The sequence below is a fragment of the Zychaea mexicana genome, assembly GCF_025766255.1.
Source record: "Zychaea mexicana strain RSA 1403 chromosome Unknown BDB00scaffold_14, whole genome shotgun sequence".
Classification (NCBI taxonomy): Eukaryota; Fungi; Mucoromycota; class Mucoromycetes; order Mucorales; family Lichtheimiaceae; genus Zychaea; species Zychaea mexicana.
Window position 1 is genome coordinate 258,027 of NW_026516677.1, and position 20,969 is coordinate 278,995.

General features: G+C 42.7%; 9 protein-coding genes across 9 annotated transcripts; 4 read left to right on the plus strand and 5 right to left on the minus strand.

Annotated features, from left to right (window-relative positions):
- Positions 1-534: 534 nt before the first annotated feature.
- On the minus strand, positions 535-1,947 carry BDB00DRAFT_119482 (methyltransferase domain-containing protein). The gene is made up of 3 exons (XM_053116131.1): positions 1,820-1,947; positions 1,096-1,755; positions 535-1,010 (listed from the first exon to the last, which is right to left on the minus strand). The coding sequence occupies exons 1-3, from the start codon at positions 1,853-1,855 to the stop codon at positions 576-578; spliced, it is 1,131 nt and encodes a 376-aa protein (XP_052982706.1). The 5' UTR covers positions 1,856-1,947; the 3' UTR covers positions 535-575.
- A 641-nt stretch (positions 1,948-2,588) lies between these two features.
- Positions 2,589-4,253, plus strand: BDB00DRAFT_808900 (histone-fold-containing protein). The gene is made up of 8 exons (XM_053122443.1): positions 2,589-2,953; positions 3,048-3,062; positions 3,133-3,194; positions 3,294-3,414; positions 3,530-3,610; positions 3,691-3,732; positions 3,798-3,933; positions 4,007-4,253. The coding sequence occupies exons 1-8, from the start codon at positions 2,759-2,761 to the stop codon at positions 4,066-4,068; spliced, it is 714 nt and encodes a 237-aa protein (XP_052982707.1). The 5' UTR covers positions 2,589-2,758; the 3' UTR covers positions 4,069-4,253.
- On the minus strand, positions 4,254-6,147 carry BDB00DRAFT_808903 (ATP-dependent RNA helicase eIF4A). The gene is made up of 5 exons (XM_053122444.1): positions 6,099-6,147; positions 5,835-5,874; positions 5,648-5,727; positions 4,656-5,540; positions 4,254-4,575 (listed from the first exon to the last, which is right to left on the minus strand). Exons 1-5 carry the CDS (start codon positions 6,101-6,103, stop codon positions 4,392-4,394), a joined length of 1,194 nt encoding a protein of 397 aa, XP_052982708.1. The 5' UTR covers positions 6,104-6,147; the 3' UTR covers positions 4,254-4,391.
- A 258-nt stretch (positions 6,148-6,405) lies between these two features.
- On the minus strand, positions 6,406-7,304 carry BDB00DRAFT_882009 (S-adenosyl-L-methionine-dependent methyltransferase; the record flags this gene model as incomplete). The annotated part of the gene is made up of 2 exons (XM_053128118.1): positions 6,406-6,978; positions 7,092-7,304. The coding sequence occupies 2 exons, from the start codon at positions 7,302-7,304 to the stop codon at positions 6,406-6,408; spliced, it is 786 nt and encodes a 261-aa protein (XP_052982709.1).
- A 356-nt stretch (positions 7,305-7,660) lies between these two features.
- BDB00DRAFT_119488 (acetylserotonin O-methyltransferase-like protein) lies at positions 7,661-9,099 on the minus strand. The gene is made up of 5 exons (XM_053116132.1): positions 8,916-9,099; positions 8,627-8,755; positions 8,218-8,500; positions 8,032-8,132; positions 7,661-7,943 (listed from the first exon to the last, which is right to left on the minus strand). The coding sequence occupies exons 1-5, from the start codon at positions 9,006-9,008 to the stop codon at positions 7,866-7,868; spliced, it is 684 nt and encodes a 227-aa protein (XP_052982710.1). The 5' UTR covers positions 9,009-9,099; the 3' UTR covers positions 7,661-7,865.
- Positions 9,100-9,120: 21 nt separating this feature from the next.
- BDB00DRAFT_119510 (uncharacterized protein) lies at positions 9,121-9,793 on the plus strand. The gene is made up of 4 exons (XM_053116133.1): positions 9,121-9,207; positions 9,319-9,423; positions 9,496-9,579; positions 9,691-9,793. Exons 1-4 carry the CDS (start codon positions 9,205-9,207, stop codon positions 9,730-9,732), a joined length of 234 nt encoding a protein of 77 aa, XP_052982711.1. The 5' UTR covers positions 9,121-9,204; the 3' UTR covers positions 9,733-9,793.
- A 205-nt stretch (positions 9,794-9,998) lies between these two features.
- Positions 9,999-12,905, minus strand: BDB00DRAFT_119554 (WD40-repeat-containing domain protein). Its single transcript, XM_053116134.1, has 4 exons — positions 12,634-12,905; positions 11,385-12,516; positions 10,621-11,222; positions 9,999-10,540 (listed from the first exon to the last, which is right to left on the minus strand). The coding sequence occupies exons 2-4, from the start codon at positions 12,509-12,511 to the stop codon at positions 10,350-10,352; spliced, it is 1,920 nt and encodes a 639-aa protein (XP_052982712.1). The 5' UTR covers positions 12,512-12,516; positions 12,634-12,905; the 3' UTR covers positions 9,999-10,349.
- Positions 12,906-13,665: 760 nt separating this feature from the next.
- BDB00DRAFT_758310 (sulfate transporter family-domain-containing protein) lies at positions 13,666-16,735 on the plus strand (the record flags this gene model as incomplete). The annotated part of the gene is made up of 8 exons (XM_053119049.1): positions 13,666-13,762; positions 13,888-14,144; positions 14,297-14,313; positions 14,427-15,198; positions 15,390-15,740; positions 15,912-16,032; positions 16,224-16,356; positions 16,522-16,735. The coding sequence occupies 8 exons, from the start codon at positions 13,666-13,668 to the stop codon at positions 16,733-16,735; spliced, it is 1,962 nt and encodes a 653-aa protein (XP_052982713.1).
- A 2,782-nt stretch (positions 16,736-19,517) lies between these two features.
- On the plus strand, positions 19,518-20,129 carry BDB00DRAFT_869390 (uncharacterized protein; the record flags this gene model as incomplete). The annotated part of the gene is made up of 1 exon (XM_053126598.1): positions 19,518-20,129. One exon carries the CDS (start codon positions 19,518-19,520, stop codon positions 20,127-20,129), a length of 612 nt encoding a protein of 203 aa, XP_052982714.1.
- Between the last annotated feature and the right edge of the window lie 840 nt (positions 20,130-20,969).

Below are 20,969 nucleotides of genomic sequence, written 5' to 3' on the forward strand. Positions count from 1 at the left end.
AGCGACGAGAAATTGAGAGATGCCGCTTTTGCCAGCTTGTCCAGCTCAAATTTCTAAAATACTCACAAATTCATTCTAACAATGGGCGGAAACCCATATCCTAAACGTATTGAAATGAACATACTTACCGACAGACCTGTATGTTATGCCTCGCGAAGCACTCAAAACATTTATATGTCAACAGTGCGATTATCGAGCATGCTTATACTGACGGATTTTGGACTATGTTGGCAGGGTCAGGCTGCAGCTCGATTACGGTGAATATAAATGTGCTCTTTGCAGATTGAAAAGCTAAAGGAGGTCAAGGATAACTACATAGCGAAAAATGCAATACAGTATCAAATCACATATATAAAAACTATATTTACATGCTCTCCTTCTCGAATCATGTAATAGCTTTGTGCTGCAGACACAAAAAAAAGTTCTACTCTTTTTGAAAGAACCACATTCCGTACGTCGAATACACACACTGACACTATCAAGAAGGAGCTAAAATTGCTGCACGAGGAAGTCTATTACAATTTTTACAGGGAATATATATACGAGTTACAAAAGTGATGTTACATTTGTTCTATCTATTTGGAAGCTACAAAAACCATGTTTCTAGGTGACTCCATCGGATCGAATAATGGCCACATCCATACACCCTTGCTTCGCTCCCTGTTTGATGGATCAACGACGGTGACATTATTGCTATCAGCTTGATCTCCATCGTCTCGTTGTTGTTGGACCGTTTGTTTTAAATAGAGCCATCGATCTAGCAGTACAATACTTTCCAAAACTGGTGCCAACAAAGATCGTAGCGTCCATAGTATTGTAATCTGTTTTTCGGCGTACTTGTATTCTTGATGATATCGTTCTGCTTCTTCAGGTGTAATAGCATCCACTGGTTTCCCGAATTTCTTCAGTGCCGCCTGCACATAGCCAGCAAAGCCGTTCTTTTTGTTAATCCGATGTGCCAGAGCAGGTGCTTTGGAAGCTGATGCCAAGCCTTTATCCACCATGATTTTCTATAATAGTATGATAATAAGCAACCTGAGATTTAATACCTTCGTGTTTATAGAAGATAGTTTATCTTTTCTTGTACGGTTTTACCTGTAATAGAGCACGGAAAAAATGTTGCTCGAATGATTTTTTGCTGGTCTGCTTTTGATGTGGCCATTGCCAGGGTGAGTGACACGCTAGCACCCGAGCTGTTGTTCCCATGGTGTAGTCCATTTTGGCAAGTGCATCACTCATTGGGAACCCAGCAGGAGGGAACCCAGTAGTAGCGGCAAATGTTCCGCTTTGCTTTTCAGACAAATAATGGTAACAGCATCCAACATTAACAAGGCACGAGACTTTGTCGCTTTCTGCAAATAGTCGCATGATCAATGTGGACAAGTCGCCGCACGCGTGCAAACCACAAATTAACCATTGCCTATCACCATCATTATCATCATTGCTTCCTTCTACTCCTCCTCCCCATCGTGTCAATACGCTCGAAATGTTTTCTGATGTTATCAGCTCTGTAATATGAGTTAGTCGAGCATCTTGCTTTCTCTCGGTGGCCTTTTCTTCATGAAATTTCACGCGACGGTCGAACCTTTCGGCCCCTTTGGTTTGTATTTCAGACATGTCGACAGCCAACACGCGCATGTCGTGATGGAATGCCAGTGCCCGAGAAAGATAGCCTTGGCCTGAACCAAGATCCAGTACAGATGAAATACCATGGTTCTCGGCCACTCGATGTATCAGATCGCTCATCCGTTCAACCTATGTACTGTACTTGTAAATATATTTCGATTCTTACCATTTCAGCTTTTACTTTTGATTTTACCTCATGTATTTTTTTGCCTGTCATGCCAAACAACATATGTTTCTTGAATTCGGAGTGTTTTCCTTTGTCTATATAGTAGACACATAAATTAGGTCTCTTTTCGCTTCTTTTGATCGAGTTCAGCAACGGACACCAGCTTATATAGAATCACTACATTGACGTACTGGGACGAGTTCTTAAAAGAGCTAATTGATGCGTCTCTTGGATATAATGCTTTAATGAATCGGGCCACGAGGCGTTCTCTCAAAGACAAAATATTGTTAGTTTGACAGTGTGTATGCATAAACATAGTCAGTCTTTGTATTACCACTACTTACAACGGTAGGATTGAAAGACGGGAGCTGGACGACATTGTCGAACCATTCGTCGTCGTCGACGTCGTCTTTTTGTTGGTGAAGAGCATTTTGCCATTCTGAATCAAGTAAGCTCCATTGGTCATGAGTGAAAAAGTCAACAATATGGAGGTCGTGAAGCCAGCGATATTGTTTTGCGAAATTGACAAGCACGGTCAAATACTCTATGGGATCACTGTATCCAGGAGGTAGATTGATCTCTTTTTCAGGCAATAGTAGCATAAAATATATGTATAAACTTTTCGATGGAAGATGTCTGTGTAATTTTCGAAGCGGAATTTTTTATTATTTGGGTAAATACACATGTCGCGAAAATGAGCATCAAACAGGCTCAGCGCGCCCCCCCCACTCACGCACTCTTTCTCTCTACTTTTTACCTTTTTCCAATTCTGCTTTCTCGCACAATTATAATCAAATGTCTCACCAACAACCACAGCAACCTACGAATCCACACGGAGATCCATCAAAATACGCGGCTGGTCCACCTGCTGGTGATTCATCGGGCTTGATTCAACAACACCACCCACAACAACAACAGCAGCAGCAACAACCACAACAACACCAGCAACAAACATCGGCGGCTGCTATGGCGGCTGCTGCAGCCGCGGCAGCAGCAGCAGCAGCTACAGGCACTGCTCCCGGTGCTCATCCTGTTTTCGACTTGGGTAAATTCTGGCAAGAACAGTTAAGTGTGGCAGAAGCATTTGAATCCGATTTCAAAAACCACCCATTGCCGCTTGCACGAATCAAAAAGGTCATGAAGACCGATCAAGATGTTAAAGTAAGCTTTTCTTCCTTTTGCTATATGTACTTGTGGATATTTAAGATAAGAAAAGGTGTTTGATTCTAAATCCTATATACGTTTCTAATTATAGATGATCAGTGCAGAGGTATTTACATATATTAAGAAAATCTTATTATTTCTAAACAATGGCCTAATGAACATCGGATCGGTTATAGGCACCTATTCTGTTTGCAAAAGGATGTGAGATATTCATCACTGAATTGACGAAACGCGCGTGGTAAGGTTGGATTTTGGATGGGGAAGGTTGAATGGATACCATCTATATTATATCATGCAAGACAGTTGATTGGGCATCTCCCTTTTTCTCCTCTCTAAGGGTCCACGCCGAAGAAAATAAGCGTCGCACATTGCAACGTTCAGATATTGCTACCGCTATTTCAAAAACTGACATGTGCGACTTTTTGATTGATATTGTACCTCGTGAAGAAGCTGCAAAGGTTAGTGTCGGTGGGCTAGATTATACTTTGGGATCAGGTAAATCAGATGCACTAATAATGATCTCACTGTGATACTTTGAACGCTCTCACGCGCATTTGCATTCATCTACCTTAGTCAAACACGGCAGTGTACGATCAGCACGCATACACAAACTACTATCAGCCCACCAATGTGCCACAATATGCTTCAACACAGGTACTATTTAATAGAAACGAGAGGAGCGATTAAACTGCAGCAATTGTTTACTGACGACATTGGATCGTGGATATAATTAGCAGATCGATCCATCTGCGTACTACCAAACACAATTGTCACAGGTAAGTTATTATAGGGCATCTTGGCGTCATAACAACAGCTGCTAACCCGATGGATTTGTTTGTAGCTGACACCTGAGCAAATGCAACAGTACCAGCTTCAGTTGCAGCAATTTGCCACTCAACATCCGTATGCTCAACAAGCCCAGCAAATGGCACGACAAGGGGCAGCAGGGCCATCCACTGGCGGACAGCCTGCGCCAGGTAAGCAATCATGTTTAATGCAATGACACGTTAGAAAGATACTAACCCTTGTACTTGTATTTACACTCTGTAGGTCAACCGAATTCAGACGGTGTAAAATCAGAATCGAATCAACAGCAACAACAGCAGCATTAGATTCTTCTGTCACTATTATTATTATTATCATTGTTATTACTGTTCTTATAAGAATCATAAAACCTTGTCTCTCTTCCTCTCTGAACTTTGGACTTGTCTAGAATTACTTTACATATTCAACCCAAAACCAAACGAAAAAAAAAGCAAAAAAACCATTGTGCATTATTAAAAAAAATCACTTATGAGCAACGAGCACTCAAAACTTTTTTAAATCTTTACTAAAACTTTTTTCTTAATGTTTTTTACACAAGACAGCCACCGGGGAGAAAGGATGACGGTTTCAACTGTGGAAAGGTGGGTGGGGGCTTTTCATTATTACATATCTAGATAAGGTCGGCAACGTTCATGGGCATCTCTTCGATCTGGGTGTTGTAGAACTGTTCAATGTCTCTCATCATGCGGACGTCTTCACCGGTAACGAAGTTGATGGCAACACCCTTACGACCGAAACGACCACCACGACCGATTCTGTGGATGTAGTTTTCACGGTTGGAGGGAAGATCATAGCTAAAGAAAGAGGATAGAGTAAGTACATGACCAAACCGTTTAGTGGAAGCGTGTGCAATAAATAATCGATAAAAACTTACTTGATGACCAAGGAGACTTGCTGGACATCGATACCACGGGCCAACAAATCGGTGGTGATCAAGACACGCGAAGAGCCGGAACGGAACTCCTTCATGATAACATCACGCTGGGCCTGGTCCATGTCACCGTGCATGGCGGAGACAGTGAATTCACGGGCGTGGAGCTTATCGGTGAGCCAGTCGACCTTTCTGCGGGTGTTACAGAAAATGACAGCCTGGGTGATGGTGACGGTTTCGTACAAATCACAGAGGGTATCGAGCTTCCACTCTTCCTTGTCGACAGCAATGTAGAACTGCTTAATACCTTCCAAGGTCAATTCATCACGCTTGACCAAGATGCGAACGGGTTCGCGCATGAACTTGGTGGTGACTTCCAAGACATCCGAGGGCATGGTGGCGGACAAGAGGACGACCTGGGTGCTGCCGGGCAACAACTGGAAGACGTCATAGATCTGTTCCTTGAAACCACGGGACAACATTTCATCGGCTTCATCAAGAACGAACATCTTGACAGAGTCGGTCTTGAAGGCACGACGGTTGTTGATCATGTCAAAGACACGACCGGGGGTACCGACAACAACGTGGCAGCCGGACTGGAGCTTGGCAATGTCTTCACGGACGTTGGTACCACCAATGCAGGCGTGGCACTCAATGCCCATGAAGTCACCAAGAGCGAGCACGACCTTTTGAATCTGCAAGGCCAATTCACGGGTGGGGGCAAGGATCAAGGCCTGAGTCTCCTTGATGTTGACGTCGATCGACTGCAAGATAGAGATTGAGAAGGTGGCAGTCTTACCGGTACCGGACTGGGCCTGGGCAATCACGTCGTGACCCTTGATAACAGGCATGATGGCACGCTGTTGAATGGCCGAAGGACGTTCGAAACTGTGATAGAGAAGACAGCAGTAATCGTATCAGTAACCCATCCCTTTACAAACTGCCCTTACAATACTACGCAAGAACCCTTCTCCTGACTCTCCCTGACTGCTTACCCATAGGCGTAGACACCACGGAGAAGCTCAGTCGTGAGGTTCATGTTGTCAAAGTTGTCGACAACTTCCTCCCAGTTGGACTACAAAAAAAAAGATTATCAAGACCATGTCAGTTTTTACTGTGATAAAAAAGCAAACTATGCAACAACACATGTAAATCAAGAAAGGGTATTTAAATTTTACTCACCTCGATCTCGTGATCGTTCAATTCTTGCAAAGGTTCGTTGCTAATTGCAAGATGGAAATAGTGTGAGTCTCTGTCTTTATTCGCACACACATGGCATTCCCAGGGAAAGCCAGTTCTTCCGTTTCGTTTCCAATCCCAACTTTTTTTGTTTTTTTGGCTTTCTCAACAATGCAACGTGCAATGAATTGCATTCACTTTATGTAGCACGCATACTCGTACAAACTAAACGCATTGCAAGATAGTGAACTAAGAGAGATTACATACCTCATGATTATGGGTCTGAATAAGACTTTAGTAGAAAGGAAAGAGAAACTTTTCTGCCACTTTTGGCCAAAGTAAAAAAATTTTGGGTCGCGGTAGCGGAAGCTACTAGCAAGTCACACGAAGCCCAATTATTAGATTACACTAGCACGGTCGAAAACTTCTCTGAGGAATAACGAAACCGAGTTGGGGTGGCTCCCAATATGTTAGTTTGTGTGATGGACCTTTACTGTTACGCAGCAGGCGATATTCTTCCAGGTGTGCCTGCGGCAACCACATCATTCTGTTTTTATTTTCGTAACGACAACTTTTATTCTTTATTGTTATGGACAGTGCCATCTTCTGGTGACGGTACTGTTTGTAACTTTGGCTTTGCAACGATATAGCACGTTGTGCCAAGATGAAATCGATGCACCTTGACAATCTCGAGCTTTTCCTTGACCTTTTCCTGCTCAAACAATCCCATCAAGTCGCGGTTCCACCAACAGCCCCACTTCATCACATGTTTGTCCACGTTGCTGTCGAGCAATCGATTCAGCCAGTCATAATGAGACCGGCCGTGTTCCAAGAGCAAGATCCGCGAGTCTTCTGAAGGCTTACATGCATCAGCCAAAGATATCAGAGCCTCTTCCGGATCACCACAGGAACACAATCCAAATGTATCCACCACCGTGTCAAACCGGCCCGCCGGTTGCTCATTTACATTGGCCTGTCTAAATTCAACAAACGTCTTCCGGAACTGGTCTTTGAACTTGTCAAATTTGCTTTCGGCTTCGGCCAGCATGCCTGCATTCCGGTCCGTAAACCTTGCGGAATCCATTTGATCTGCTTTGTAGTAGTCAAAGTTTCGTCCCGTGCCCGTCGATACTTCTAATACATCACCCTAGAATATCATCATCACCACCATTTATGCATAAAAGCGTTAAAACAATTGGTCTGAGCCGCCTTTGCTCGACACATTCATGACGCCCTCTTATTCTATGGAAAGTACGCTACCTTTGCTTGACCAACAAGAAATCGTCGCATTACACCAATACCCATGATCAGTTCGTCCCAATCAATCTCCTTGTCGTAACTCTTGGCGATCTTCTCCCAGACGGGAGACGTGTCAAAGTTTCTGCTACTGCTGCCGGCACCTTCCGGAAAAGTTGCCTGATCGTTTGCTGTACAGTCTTTGGAGGTGTCACTTTTGCTTTTAAATACGAGCATGCTCACACAAGTCGCGGTGATATAGAGCAAGCCACCACCAATGAGAATGGGTGTCAGTCTTGGTGAGGGTCGACCACTAGCACTGCCACCAGCGCCAACATTAGGGTTTGCACTAGGTGGTAGTTTGGTGTATTTTAATGGAGCGGCGCGTGGTCGAAAGTTTGGCGTGGACTTTTTCTTCGCCATGGTATGTTTGTCGTTGTGTGTGTAAAAGTGACAATAAGACCGCCCCCTGACCCCGTTCTCAGTTATCAAGCTGCTGGGCTATTATTTTTTGACACTCGATTTCCTTATTCAGTCTATATAGTATGCATGACTACCAGCATCAAACAGTAAAGAAGAATCTGACACATTGACCGACAATCAATATTACAGCAGGTATTAACCCATCTGTATGTCAAACGATTTAGCAAAAAGTAGTTAATAATAAGAGGGTCTCTACATAACACCGGTACTAGCTCTAAAATAAATAATTGCACCATCTTGGAATTCTTCCGGTTATAAATTTACAAGTAGTGTGAGTGCCTCTATCGAAAATATTTGAAGGTAGCAAAGGTGCTACTACATTATGTCCTTTCTTTCCATCAACCGTTCCAACGTCAATAACTCCTGATACAGACGATTTTTAGGTAGTCCAACCTAATACCGCATAAGAAAGAAATGTCAAATCATATAGTGTTCCAAATATTAAGAAAATGAAATCCAATTATTAAAAAGTATGGCTTACCACATTCCAATAATCACCATGAATGCCTTTTACAAATAGAGATGCAGTGCCTTGGAGTCCATAAGCACCTGACTTTCCAAATGCCTGACCTGAAGCCACGTCTTTTACAGATGCACGGGAAAGATCCAAGTCAATCAATAGCGATTGTGAATTCACCCTTCTGTCTGAAAATTTAAAAGTACTCACATGCTTCAAGAAGGCCATCATCGATATCAGAAAACTCGACATCCGTCTTTGAAACAAATGAAATTTCATGATATGGCTTGCCGCCACCATCACCTGCTGCTGATGATTTACGTAAAATGACGACGCCCGTCATGGCTGTATGCTGTTTCCCACTCATTGTACGTAACATGCGCTTTGCATCATCGGCATCGCGTGGTTTTTCCAAGACCGTTGAATTATCGTCAAGCACAACGACCGTATCGGCGCCAATCACAATATCAGCATCGGGCAACGATGGATCGTCCTGTTGTGATCATACATGTATCTTTAGGATTGTTTCTCTCATCTTCATCCTAGCGTCATCTTCTTTCTTGATATAAAAAGCAACTACTCATCCACTATGGCGCTTCATATAATAACGCGAGTTTACCCTGCATCGTTCAAACACCTCAACCGCTTTCATGCGCGCCGTATACTCGACATAATCCTCTTTAAGTTCGAAAGCAGTAGGATCATTGGCGTCGTCTTTTAGCGTAGTAACCACTTGGAAATCAACTCCCTGCATTTTTTTTCGCGGTAGCGTATATTCAAATAGAGATAATATGTTCAAAATAGTGAGTTATCATTTCGAACTGAAAGTTTCGACCGGGATAAAGAGCGTGTTCGCGACTCTTTTCGAAGATCTCGCTCAGTTGCAACTGTTCACAGTGTTTATATACCATGTCTGTCAAAATCTCGTGTCTGCGAGGCGAAGCTGAAGCCAGAACAATTTTCTGTTTCGAAATCCAAGGCAACCAAGACATTGCAGGCATTGTTTTACGTAGCTTTTTTGTTTTCGTAATATAAAAAAGTAGAAGTGGTGGTACCTGCGACTGATATATCTCAGCAAAGAGGAAGGAAGCTTCGGCGCTTGGGCACGTCATTCTCATTTTAACCCAGCAAGTTTTCTTGTTTTGGTCCTCTTTTAAACCTCCAGCGTGCCCTCCCCTCCCCACTCTATAAATAATAATGGTAATTATAATGACATTAACAAAAGCAACGCTATAAACGGGAACGCGGCTTTGAAATCTTACGCAATACATGTCATTTAACTTTCTCTCTGTTTAAAATCTATTCGTGTAGCCTGTCCCATTTGAAGCATTTATTCCTTTCGGCATTATTGCCGCTATGTTCACCGTCACTGGTACCGGTTTGGGTACCGTTAGATACTTCGCGAACGGCCACAAGGTGAGTCAGCTAATCGCACCAATTCAATTATCAAGCGAGCATTACTGATTCCATTAATTTTAATACTTTTAGCCCGCTCGCTTCAATGTCGATGTCTTTGATAAAGCCATGATGGAGCGCGATAGACGTCTTACTGGCTCGCTCCGTGGACAATCGGTAAATATGACGAGATCTAATTATCATGATCCTTCATATACCGAGAATGGACGAGTGAATATATACTAACTATATTATTATCTATTATTTGTATATTGTATGAACATATAGACAGAGCCTGTTGCACCTGCTGCATTTGCTACCAACAGGTAAAAAGATATTTTTTTACTACTATCAGGGTTGCTTGCTAGCTATTAATGTGCTTATCTATCTAAACTTATCATTTTTAAAATAGTGTATGGTACGCGGATGCCCCAAGACACACTTAGAATTAGTCGAATAGCAGCGTCAAGAAAAAAGCAACATCGAATCATAATACACCATCATTTCAAAAAAAAAAACTCAACATCAGAGAGTCGATTCTTTTGCTCTTGAATACACTTTTATGTTTAATTTTTTTAGACAAAATCCAACAAAAAGACAAAAGAAACAGAAAGGAAGAGTGAAATATGTGCAAAAAAGGGTGCGCGTGTAAAGAAAATGGACGTCTGTGCAAATGGGAAGAGTGAAAGAAACAATGATATCAAAAAAAGGCAATCAATAGAAAATTAATTTTGTTCAAGACAAGACGACATAGTGGTATGTGTATGTGTGTGTGAGTATGATGGTATGGATTGTTTTGGTATGGTTATTGAGGTGATTAGGAAACAAGGATTTTCTACTTTTCAGTTGTTTTCTACAAAATGAGGTTTGGGATAGTATGTCGGGGAGAGGAAGAAGGTTTGTAGTGATGGATTTGACTGGTGGAGAGAGAGAGAGAGAAAGAGATTTCACGGCGATAGGTCAAAATCATGAAGCTCGATGGTGGTTTGTACAAGACTTGGTTCTTCTTGACGCTGCATAACGACGATTGCCTTGGTTTCATTAAACGTTAATTTCCAAATAGTTCGAGCCGGGTTCGAAAATAGTCGGATAAGGCGTCCAGTTTCCAAATCCCACAACTTCACCTTGCCGTCAGCACCTAAACGAAAAAAAAAAGACCATCCACCAAAACCCTTGTTTAGCCAGTTATATAGTGTAAAACGATTTGATAATACCTACCTCCAGAAATAATCCGTCGATCGTCAAATTGCAAACATGTGACCGAGTTATCATGTGCAGAGATTCTATGTCGACACTCATATTGCTCCAGATCCCAAACCCTCAAACAGCCGTCGCTTCCACCGCTGACAAGGATTGATGGATCCGAAGGCAGGAGTTGAAGTTGGCCTACGAGCGAAGTATGGCCATACAATGTGGCTAGACACTGTCCTGTGTTTGGACAAAACACGCGTATGTTGGAATCCAAAGATCCGGTAATCACTCGTCGGCCGTCAAATGCAATAGCATAGATTTGTGAGTGATGACCCACAAGCACATGGAGACATCGCCCCGTCTCTAGATCCCATAGGCGTGCTGTAGAATCGTACGATCCGGATGCTACCTTATTACCATGGATATCTAAGCATCGTACACTGGCTTGATGTCCTAGCAACACATGGAGTAGCACGCCTCGTTCAATGTCGTAGACTCGCATCGTAGCATCGCGTGATCCCGTCACAGCAAGCTTAGTGTCACGCATCTTGAGGCATCGGATGGTAGATGAATGCCCTCGAAGCACATGGCGTTGCTCTCCCGTCTTTAGATCCCAAACACGAGCTTCACTATATGTAAAAATAATATATATATATATATATAGATAATGCTTAGAAACCGAAAGAAATGTTTATTGCTATGTAGAGACATGAACAATGGTTGGGAAGATTGTAATGCTAGTAGTAGTAGTAGTAGTAGTAGTAGTAAATTAATAAACTATCAGTACTTACCGATCACAACCACCTGACACCAAAACGTATTCGTCGTTATCACCGTTGCTTTCCTTTACAAACTGCAATGCCCACACGCCGCCTTCATGGCCAGATAGTGTACGCAGATGCTTGCCTGTTGTGCTATCGAATACCTCGATATTGTGATTGTCACAGCCAACGACAACATATGGGTCTTGGACCTGTAAGCTTGTGACTAGGGCCGAGCCGATATTATTTACACACGTTGTCTTTTTCCCTCCTTGTTTCCATGCATGCGCAATATTGTATTTGCGCCTGAAATATTCTTTGTAAGAGACGATCTGCTGCTGCTGCTGTTGTTGTTGTTGTTGTTGCTGTTGTTGACCATTAACGCCTCCGCAAACCGTTGTCGTCGTACTACTACTACTACTACCACTGCTGGATAGTATTGATGCTAATAACTGTTGTTGCTGCTGCTGTGTCGTCATCTTTGTTGTTGTTATCGCAGAAGAAGAAACAAGAGGGAACGGGCGCACCAAGCGATAATGTTTTAGACACAGTGCCTTCCATGTGGATTCATCTTTTGATAGGTCATTCCAAAACTGAGATACTCGTGATGCACGAGCCAGTGTCTGGGGATCGTCAATAAATGACAAGACGTGCAGCGCTAGCTCAATAGGCAGTTGTTTCAGAAAGTCAATCTTGAGCCGAGGTGCAATAAGTGTATGCGCGAACGCAAGGAGTTGGTTGTCGCAACAGTTGAGCAATTCCGACAGAAACGCATGTTTTTGTCGATTTGAAAGTTGTTGAAATGTGGTCTTGACCTGACTAATGTAATCCAGTCGGCTTTTGGCCAATGTAGATGAAAGCTGAGCGGGATTGTCGCCCATGCTCAAGTCGACATAGGATGAGCGGAGTCGTTGTAAAGGTCGCTTGTTGTTGCTACTCTTTTCGCCTTCGTTGTCGTCGTTAGAACAGTTAGAACTGCTCCTAGTTTTAGTTTTGTTGCCAGTGGTACCGGTGCTGGTACTACTACTGTCACTGCTACTATTGCCGCTACTATTGCTGCTACTGCTGCTGCTGCTGCTGGTGGTGGTGGTACTGCTACTGCTGCTGGGTGGTGTAGCAGGTGGCGATAAATCATCGTGTGGGTATAATGAGTGCATGATATCTGTAACGGTTAGAAAAGCAAAAAAAAAAAAAGAAGGTTTGCGTATGAGCAATAGCTTTAGAAAATAGGGAAGAGCAGGTCAAAGTCGAATTTTTCTCTCTTTTTGTGGGTGTGCACCTCCTTAAACTGGCCAATCTTTTTTTCTTAGGCCAGTAAACTTTTCCTTGTTGTGGAAGTGTTTTTGTTCCTTTTACCGTATGTTTGTGTTGTGTATGTTTGTAAGTCTGGTATGTAAACAAAGAGGCAAGAGAGGAAATAGAAACAAAAGCAATTTAAAAAGAAAAAGAGGCACACACACTCTCTCTCTACTCTACATTTACACCGTCCACGCAACAGAATGCGTCCTGGTGCAGGGGTGCTTCCTAACAGGGGAAAAGAGAGAGAGAGAGAGAGAGAGGAAGGGCCGTCAATTATTTACCAGTGCATACAAATTAAATCAAGTACTACTTTGTAATAGTACGCTGCAATGCATTGTAGTGATGAGAATGAGTATGAAATCGACTTAAACAGAGGCAATGATTATGTGTGCACGAGACGGTTATCTTGGGCAGGAGAAATGATGAGTACATGCCACTTACTCATCCTGGGTATAAAAGCTACATACATATCATACTGTACGCAGAGCATAAGCATAGCACAGAGCAAGGAAGGGCATGATGATCGGTCTATGCCTGTTTTGTGTGCTCCGACCTTTTCCATATATAGCCAACAGCCTTCCCCATATTACAGATATCACAGAGGACAGCTTATATATTCTCCTATCCGTTGTTCTCCCCCAGCACCCCTTTTTCTTTCCGTTGGAGCGTTTCCATCAAAAAGTACCACTACCACCGTCCCTGGCTGCTCAGCAAGTCGAACAATAACATGGCAGAACATCGTCACCATCGCCAGCAACAATCTTCCGGCGTATCCAACAGTAACAGTTAAGCATCCATGCTTTTTTTTTCCTTCCATCGGCCACCCACAGTATCACTTGCAATACCTTTTTTTCGTGTTGATTTGTTATTGACGTGTATATGCACGTTTCATTCAGGTCATGCATCGTTGACGGACTATGTTGTTGACGGAACCGACAGCAGTATCAGGAGTAACCACAGCGGCAGCACTAGCAGTGAAGATAGTGCCGACATGCTTGTGCGCAGGACGTTGATGATTCCTCCAAACTCTTCTTCAGCTGCTGCAGATGAAACACGCTTACTTTTACCGAGTGACGAACATATCCCACGCTACATGACTGCTTCTCCAAGTAAAAAAAAAAAGCATTTCTTTTACTCTCCCTCTGCTGCTTGAAAGCCTCCAATTTACCCACAACAATGGATTCCACAGAAAAACCTGTTAAAAGAGCTGGACTTGTGTATATTTGATCTGTAGTTCCTTCGGCGCGTATAATCCTTGATCACGCACCCAAGGATACTTGGAGCCTAATCAAAGTCCGGTCAAGGTACTACCTTCCTGTTTTGCAATGGTTGCCGCACTACAATGCCAACCTGTTTCTCGGTGATCTAATTGCCGGTCTCACATTGGCATGTCTGCTTGTTCCGCAGGCTCTGTCCTATGCAACTGCTCTCTGTAAACTCGAAGCCATCCATGGTTTGTATGCCATTGCTTTCCCGGCTATTACCTATGCGGTAGGTATTCTATGAGTGGTATAGCATCATGTAGTAGTAGTAATAGTAGTAGTAGCCTACTACCACACTGAAACGTTCGCAACAAAGAAGGGCCGCAATGATGAAGCGTTGAAGTAACAAATCAATCTGCAAAATGTTTATCACAAAAATAGATCTTTGGCATGTCAAGGTATTGCTCAGTGAGCATTTCTGACATCTATATCGTTGCATGGTCAAGTCCGATATTAATTTATCGTATGTTGTGGTACCAAACAAACAAACAAACGTAATGTATGTACTTAGACAAATGAGTGTGGGCCCTGAAGCCACCTTGTCGCTCCTCGTGGGGTCATCCATAGCGCAACAAGAACAATATGACGACGATCACTTGGATCGATTAGCGTGGGCCTGTCTCATGACACTGTTCGTCGGCATTTTCACCTTTTTGCTCGGTATTGTCCGCCTCGGGTTCTTGGACAGCTTAATGAGCCGTGCACTTTTGCGCGGTTTCATCACTGGCGTTGCCGTTGTAGTTATGCTACAACAAAGCATCATTTTGCTCGGCCTCGTCGGCATTAGCGAAGAAGCCGGAATCACAGAAGCGTCTTCAAGCATTGCACGCGTTACGTTTCTGTTCAATCATATCCATCAAGCACACAGACTGTCTACGATTGTCTCAGCTGTATCCATTGCTGTTTTGCTCGGTTTCCGTATGCTCAAATCCAAACTAGCAAAATATCGCTGGTTGGCACTTTTCCCCGAAGTCTTGTTGGTGGTTGTGCTAGCAACTGTCTTGACGTGGAAATATGATTGGCAAATTGAAATCTTGGGCGAAATCGAAAGCACGGGCATTCCTCTACCGTCTATCCCTGCATTTCCCGATAACACGCACCTCAAAGACTTATTGGTGACTTCCGCACTGATTTCAGTCATTGGATTTGTGGAATCTGTTGTCATTGCAAAAACGTTTTCGAGTCGACATAATTATTCAGTTAGCGCTAATCGTGAACTGGTCGCGCTAGGCGTTGCCAATACTGTCAGTGGACTTTTTCAAGGGATCCCAGCATTTGGCTCGGTAAGATGGAAATTTTTTTAAGCATAAATAGGAGAGCGGAAGCATTGAAACAGGGGTGATGCTACTACTAGTAAAGTGGTCCCGAAAAGAGAATGGTTATAACAGAGCGGATGGGGTGCTCTTGAGTTCTTTGTGAACGCTTAAAAAAGACTGCAAGCTAATATAAATAATATCTGTCAAAATAAAATAAGGTTGCTCGAAGCAAGATCAACGATCGTGCAGGTGCAAGAACACAAATGGCGTGCATGATCACCGGAGTTTTGGCACTCGTTGCTATTTTCTTTTTATTGCCATACTTTTATTATCTACCCAAGACGGTCTTATCAGCCATCATTTTCGTAGCTGTTTTGTCATTGCTAGGCGAGCTACCTGAAGACATGCATTTCATTTTCAGGATTGGCGCTTGGCGAGATCTGGTCTTGCTTTTGATTACCTTTTTAGGCACCGTCGTGATTTCGCTAGAATTTGGTACGCTTGTAGCCATCACATTGTCTCTTCTCCTAACTATCAAAGAGACAAGCTACCCCCGTATTTCAATTATGGTAAGAGGAAGAGAAAAGTAGGATAACGAATGCTAAAAGCGTGTGTGTCTGTGTGTGCGTGTTTCGATAAGCAAGTTAATATTATAATCCTAATGCTTGCTATTAATTGGGCGCTTACATTGGCTACTGTTAATCATCGCTGCTGCTGTTGCTGTTGTGCTCATTATGCAGGGTCGTGTTAAAGGGACACACAACAAGTTTAGAGCAATCCACGATGATCCCGATGAGATCGAGCACCTAGAAGACGTCCTAATCGTGCGCATTGAGGAGCCCCTCTTTTTCGCCAACACAGGTAAAAAAAAATAGATTATGCTTTATAGTAGCAGCAAAACAATAAGTGCTGGTAGCCTGCAAAGCATGACCTCTCAACTGGAATGCTTCACTCCAAACTTACTAAAGAAAACCGAAAAGTTGGCTCTTTCTTCCTCCCTGAACTTCTTTTTCCTTACCAACCACATATTAACACTATGATAATATTTTTAGGAAAACTCAAGGATCGCTTACGCCGACTTGAGCATTATGGAGACATGTCAACGCATCCATCCGAACGCCCACGGCGAAATGCATCTTCATATATTATATTCGATGTTGATAATATGCCGGATATTGACGCCAGGTAAATCTAAATGAAAAATGAGAAGGAGTTAGGGTTAGAAGGGGAAGAAGAAAGCATTTACTGCTTCTGCTACTACTATTATTATTGTTATAACTATATTAAGAAGACCGAAAAGACAGTTTCTACATACTAACTAACTACTACTATAATGTATATGACATATAGTGCTGTACAAATTATGTACGAGATAGTTGAAACCTATCACGCACAACAGGCTGCTGTTTACTTTGTGCGTCTTCGAGATCGGCCTATGGATATGTTTAGACGTTCAGGATTGCTCGATATGATAGGCCAAGACCGGGTGTTCTATAAAGTTTCTCATGCTATCGAAGTAATTGAGAAGGACATGGCCAAACGAGGTATCGAGATCACGCAATGAAAGGAGAAATGAAAATAATACGCGACCCGTTCACTTTGTACTACTACCCCACTCTATATGATCTTTCACCGCATACGACACATATTTGATGCGCGCCTTCTCTCTTATGTATAAACACAGTATTACGGTCATTCCTTAGTTCATATATATTCGCTGCCTGTATAAAATATACCTCATTTGTATGTTGTAGCAAAAATGATCAAGAGGTCCCCGTGCTACACCATGGTTTAAAAATATGCTAGATGCACTTATATCTTTTTTACACTCCATCGCTTTATTTTAGACGTGTGAGTCAAAAATATCATTTGCACCCCTCATTTCCCTTTATTTCTCTCTCGTTTTATTGCCCCTTGCCGTTGAAACGTATATGTAATTTCAGGAACGGTTCTTGGATTTTTAGGAACATACACACATGACATAATTCACAGCAAAAGTAAAAACGAAAGAGTCCCTGCATCAAGCAAATTTCGGACATAAGCCATATTAAGTAACGCCTCTCATGACTCTTCCCTTTATCATCTCGGTCTTTTCAGGCCGATGTAGTATTGCCATACATAAGGGACGCGACGTACCCCCTTGGGCGAAAACATGTCAGTATTGTTTTGCTATTGGCTGCAAATAAAGTTTTATGACTCGAGGAGCTAGTAGAGAGAGGGAGGATGTATGCATGCATGCAGTGTATATAAGATTAATACAGGTGAAAGAGAGAACGAGAGAAAAGACAGGAAAACGCTTGATTCGATAACGATACATGAAACCTACATACTTCCCAGCTATTATACATATAGAGATTAGCGATAATAGCATTATTTTTTCTTGTACATATGCTTGTTCTCGCACCTTTATGGAACATGGTGCAGTTGGTCTTTTTCCCGTTCAGGTATATTCTTCATTCCCCTCTCTTTGCTCCTCTCTCATTTCTCGTATCCTGGCCTCCTCAAAGCTCGTTGTTATTTTACACATTGGTTGTACCTAATCACTGATTCTAACAAAACCAGTACAAACAGCAAGCACCCATGTTCAGCAGATGAAATGCATCTCTTTAACATCCGTCCCCAACTTACCTAACACTTGCATCTCGATCACGACCCCCAAAGAGAAATGAGCTCCTAGCTCCTTGCTCGTCATCAACCACTTTGACTTTTTCATATTATATCCCAATGGTACAATAATTGCTTCTTGTTATACTATGGACTAAGGACCGCGTGCTATGACACGCATAATATAGAACACGCGACGATACATGGAGTGGATTAATAATGATGACTTCTACAGAAAGTGAGCAAAGTGTCATTTACGAGAATGTACAGCTCACGCCCACTCTATTATTCTTTCATTTTGGGTTATAGCGTATTGCCTATTTGGGAATGAGACACCATACACACGCGTTTAGGGTCGTCGATAACGTTATTTCTTGATTTTGGGCATCCGTGAAACAATAGAAAAAAAAGTTTTTTTTTGGTCGCGCACATATCATAAATGATACCAAAATCTGCACCCCTTAAACTTTGATCTTTTACGGCGCATATGAGACATACACAGCTGATTCGGGAAGGCATACTGGGCTCATATGCCCGTGTTTCTCAATACAGTATTCAGCTTCATTTTCTTGCTGCCTCTTTTGCACACGCTGCTAATACAACTTTAAAGTTTACATTCGCAAAAGAAAAAGAAGAGCGGCTGTGAGAAGGACAAGAACAAGAACGATGAGGAGGTTGCGGGGGCAGAGAGAGAATTGCGGAGCGAAACTCTTTTACAAAGCCGAAAATTAGAACCCGGGAGTGATTTCTTGAGCGTGTGCGTGTTCGCGAGTGATGGATGTATCCGCTACACACACACAGAGGCACACCCTTGCTCTTGCCTACACGGGTACAGCTACAGAGCAAAGCGTATTTTGAGTGAACGAGGTAGGCAAGAAGGCTTTAGTACGTGGGAGACAAAGAGTGAGAAAGAGAGAGAAAGAAATGCAAAGTGGGTTCTGGGGATGATGGATGCCGATGCGTATGGTAGTTGCAAATGAGAAGAATCTTGTAATACACCTTATTTTGTTCTTTTCTTCTTGTTCCTCTCTACTCAGTCTCGCTCACTTCCCTATTTGCACAAATTTCTTTTCTTATTTCTTTTAGTCCCTCTCTCTGTCTTTCTCTCTCGCTCTATATATATAGAGGAGAGCCCAAAAGTGATCGTCAAGAAATTTTACCAAAAATATTGTATACATTTCAAGCAAGCGCACTGCCGATCAACAACACGCTGCTAATACGAGGCGCGTGCGTTTGCTCATAGTGTCATCATCAACATCACCATCTGCCAATTAATAGCTCAGCATATCATCGTAACAGCAACAGCGAACGACAGCATCATCATCCTACTAATAGCCTACAGCACCGGCAGCAGCAGCTGTTGTTAACATTAATAGTATTACCATTGTACACTTTGTCACCATTTTCGACATTCCGCCGCCATTATTAGCACCCATCTTCACTACTACTGCTTATACTTCTAGCCATTGGTGCCGCTGTTACCACTACCACCACGACAATTACGACAAATTACTTTTGCCGAAATCAACAAAAGAGCATTACATTTCCTTAACTGTTGGTTTAACGTAAGCCCGTATTTTGCTCACTTTCGGCATGTCATTGCTATATAAAGCTCTATTGTTTAATTTTAACTGATTTTACGCGTCGTCTTTAAATAACATGGTGCTTAATCTATCAGTAAAGAGCACGTCAGCGATCTGCTCGATCACCTAGACAGCCCCTTTGCAGCAGAATTCATCGTCATGGTTAAGGGTGCCTACAATCGCCCACCTTCTGGCGGCGGCGGCGGCGGCGGCGGCTTGCAGCCGTATGATTATAAAAAGCCGAGACCAAACAACCCACGACCGCCAGGGCCAACACCACCCAGTCCATCGCCTACCACGATTCCCGATAATAGTAGCGACGAGGAGAATACCGGCAATAGTGATAACCATGGCAATGATGGCGGTAACTATGGCAACAGCAACAGTAATAGTAGTGGTCATAGCAACAGTGACCACGGTAACAGCATGCGCTACCATAGCAACGACCACGATAACGATACCGGCGACCAATACCATGCTGCTACTCCAGGAGACGATGATCCCGGTGCCATAGGGAGGACAACTGTCATCTTGGCGGAAACTAGGGATCTTACCACGAATGACCCCAACTTACTTTCGTCACCGTCTTCTTCACTATCATCATCACCAACACAATCAAGACGAACAAGAAGAAAAGCCCCTCTCGCTTTTTTCATCACATTGAAGTCACAATTTCGGCGATTGCTGTTTTGTATTCCTTCTTCTACAGGAACTTCAACCCATCATCATCAACGGCAACAGCAAGAGCCTCATCAGCATCAACAGCATTAGCTAGCAGCATAGTTAAAAATATTGTTCTTTCCTTCTTTTTTCTTTTTCTCTTTTGTGTGCACGGTACTACTTGCAACCTACGGTTCGTGCATCGTGTAACATGTCAAAAGCAACTAGGAGCCTCTTTCTGTTTTGGTTTCCCATCATCACTACAAATCTTATATGCTAACATGGTGTAGCTACCACAACTTCCCTTTTTCTTTTTTTTTGCTCCCTATGCCCTCATTTTCATTCTTTGCTATCTCTTTTTTTTTGTATGTATGTTTTTCTTTATATTATTGCGTGTTCCCTCTCTTATTTTCATCCTAAATTTGTGACCTTGTACCCTGTTTCACCCTGTTCCTCCTCCTCCCCAATTTTTGTATATGCGATACTCTTTTTTTCGTTTTCCATATATCGTTCTCGTTACCATCCTTTATACAGATTTCTTTTCTTTTTGAATCGTATGATGCTGTGCATCAGAGCCTGGTGTGAGCAAGAATATTTACGTTGTACAAAAAAAAGGTTTCCAAATCGTGGGTGTGCGTGCACAGGCATCGAGAGCACAGGTACTTGTGGAACCCACACGGAATTTTTCTCTCTTGCGCGTGTACTACACCCGCTGTGGTAACAACTTTTTTTTACCTTTTGGAAGTTCAAGTCCGGAACAGCTTCAGGGTTGATGATGCTTGATAAAGCAACATCGCACAGATGCACACTACTCGGCTCGGATTCTCTTGAATATTCAAACCGCTGATTACAGTGTTCGCAGAGAATGTATATGATGAAGTAACAAATAATACGCGTCATTTTTATTTCCTTTTGCGAATGCCGATTTTCCTGTATGGCGACTTATACTTT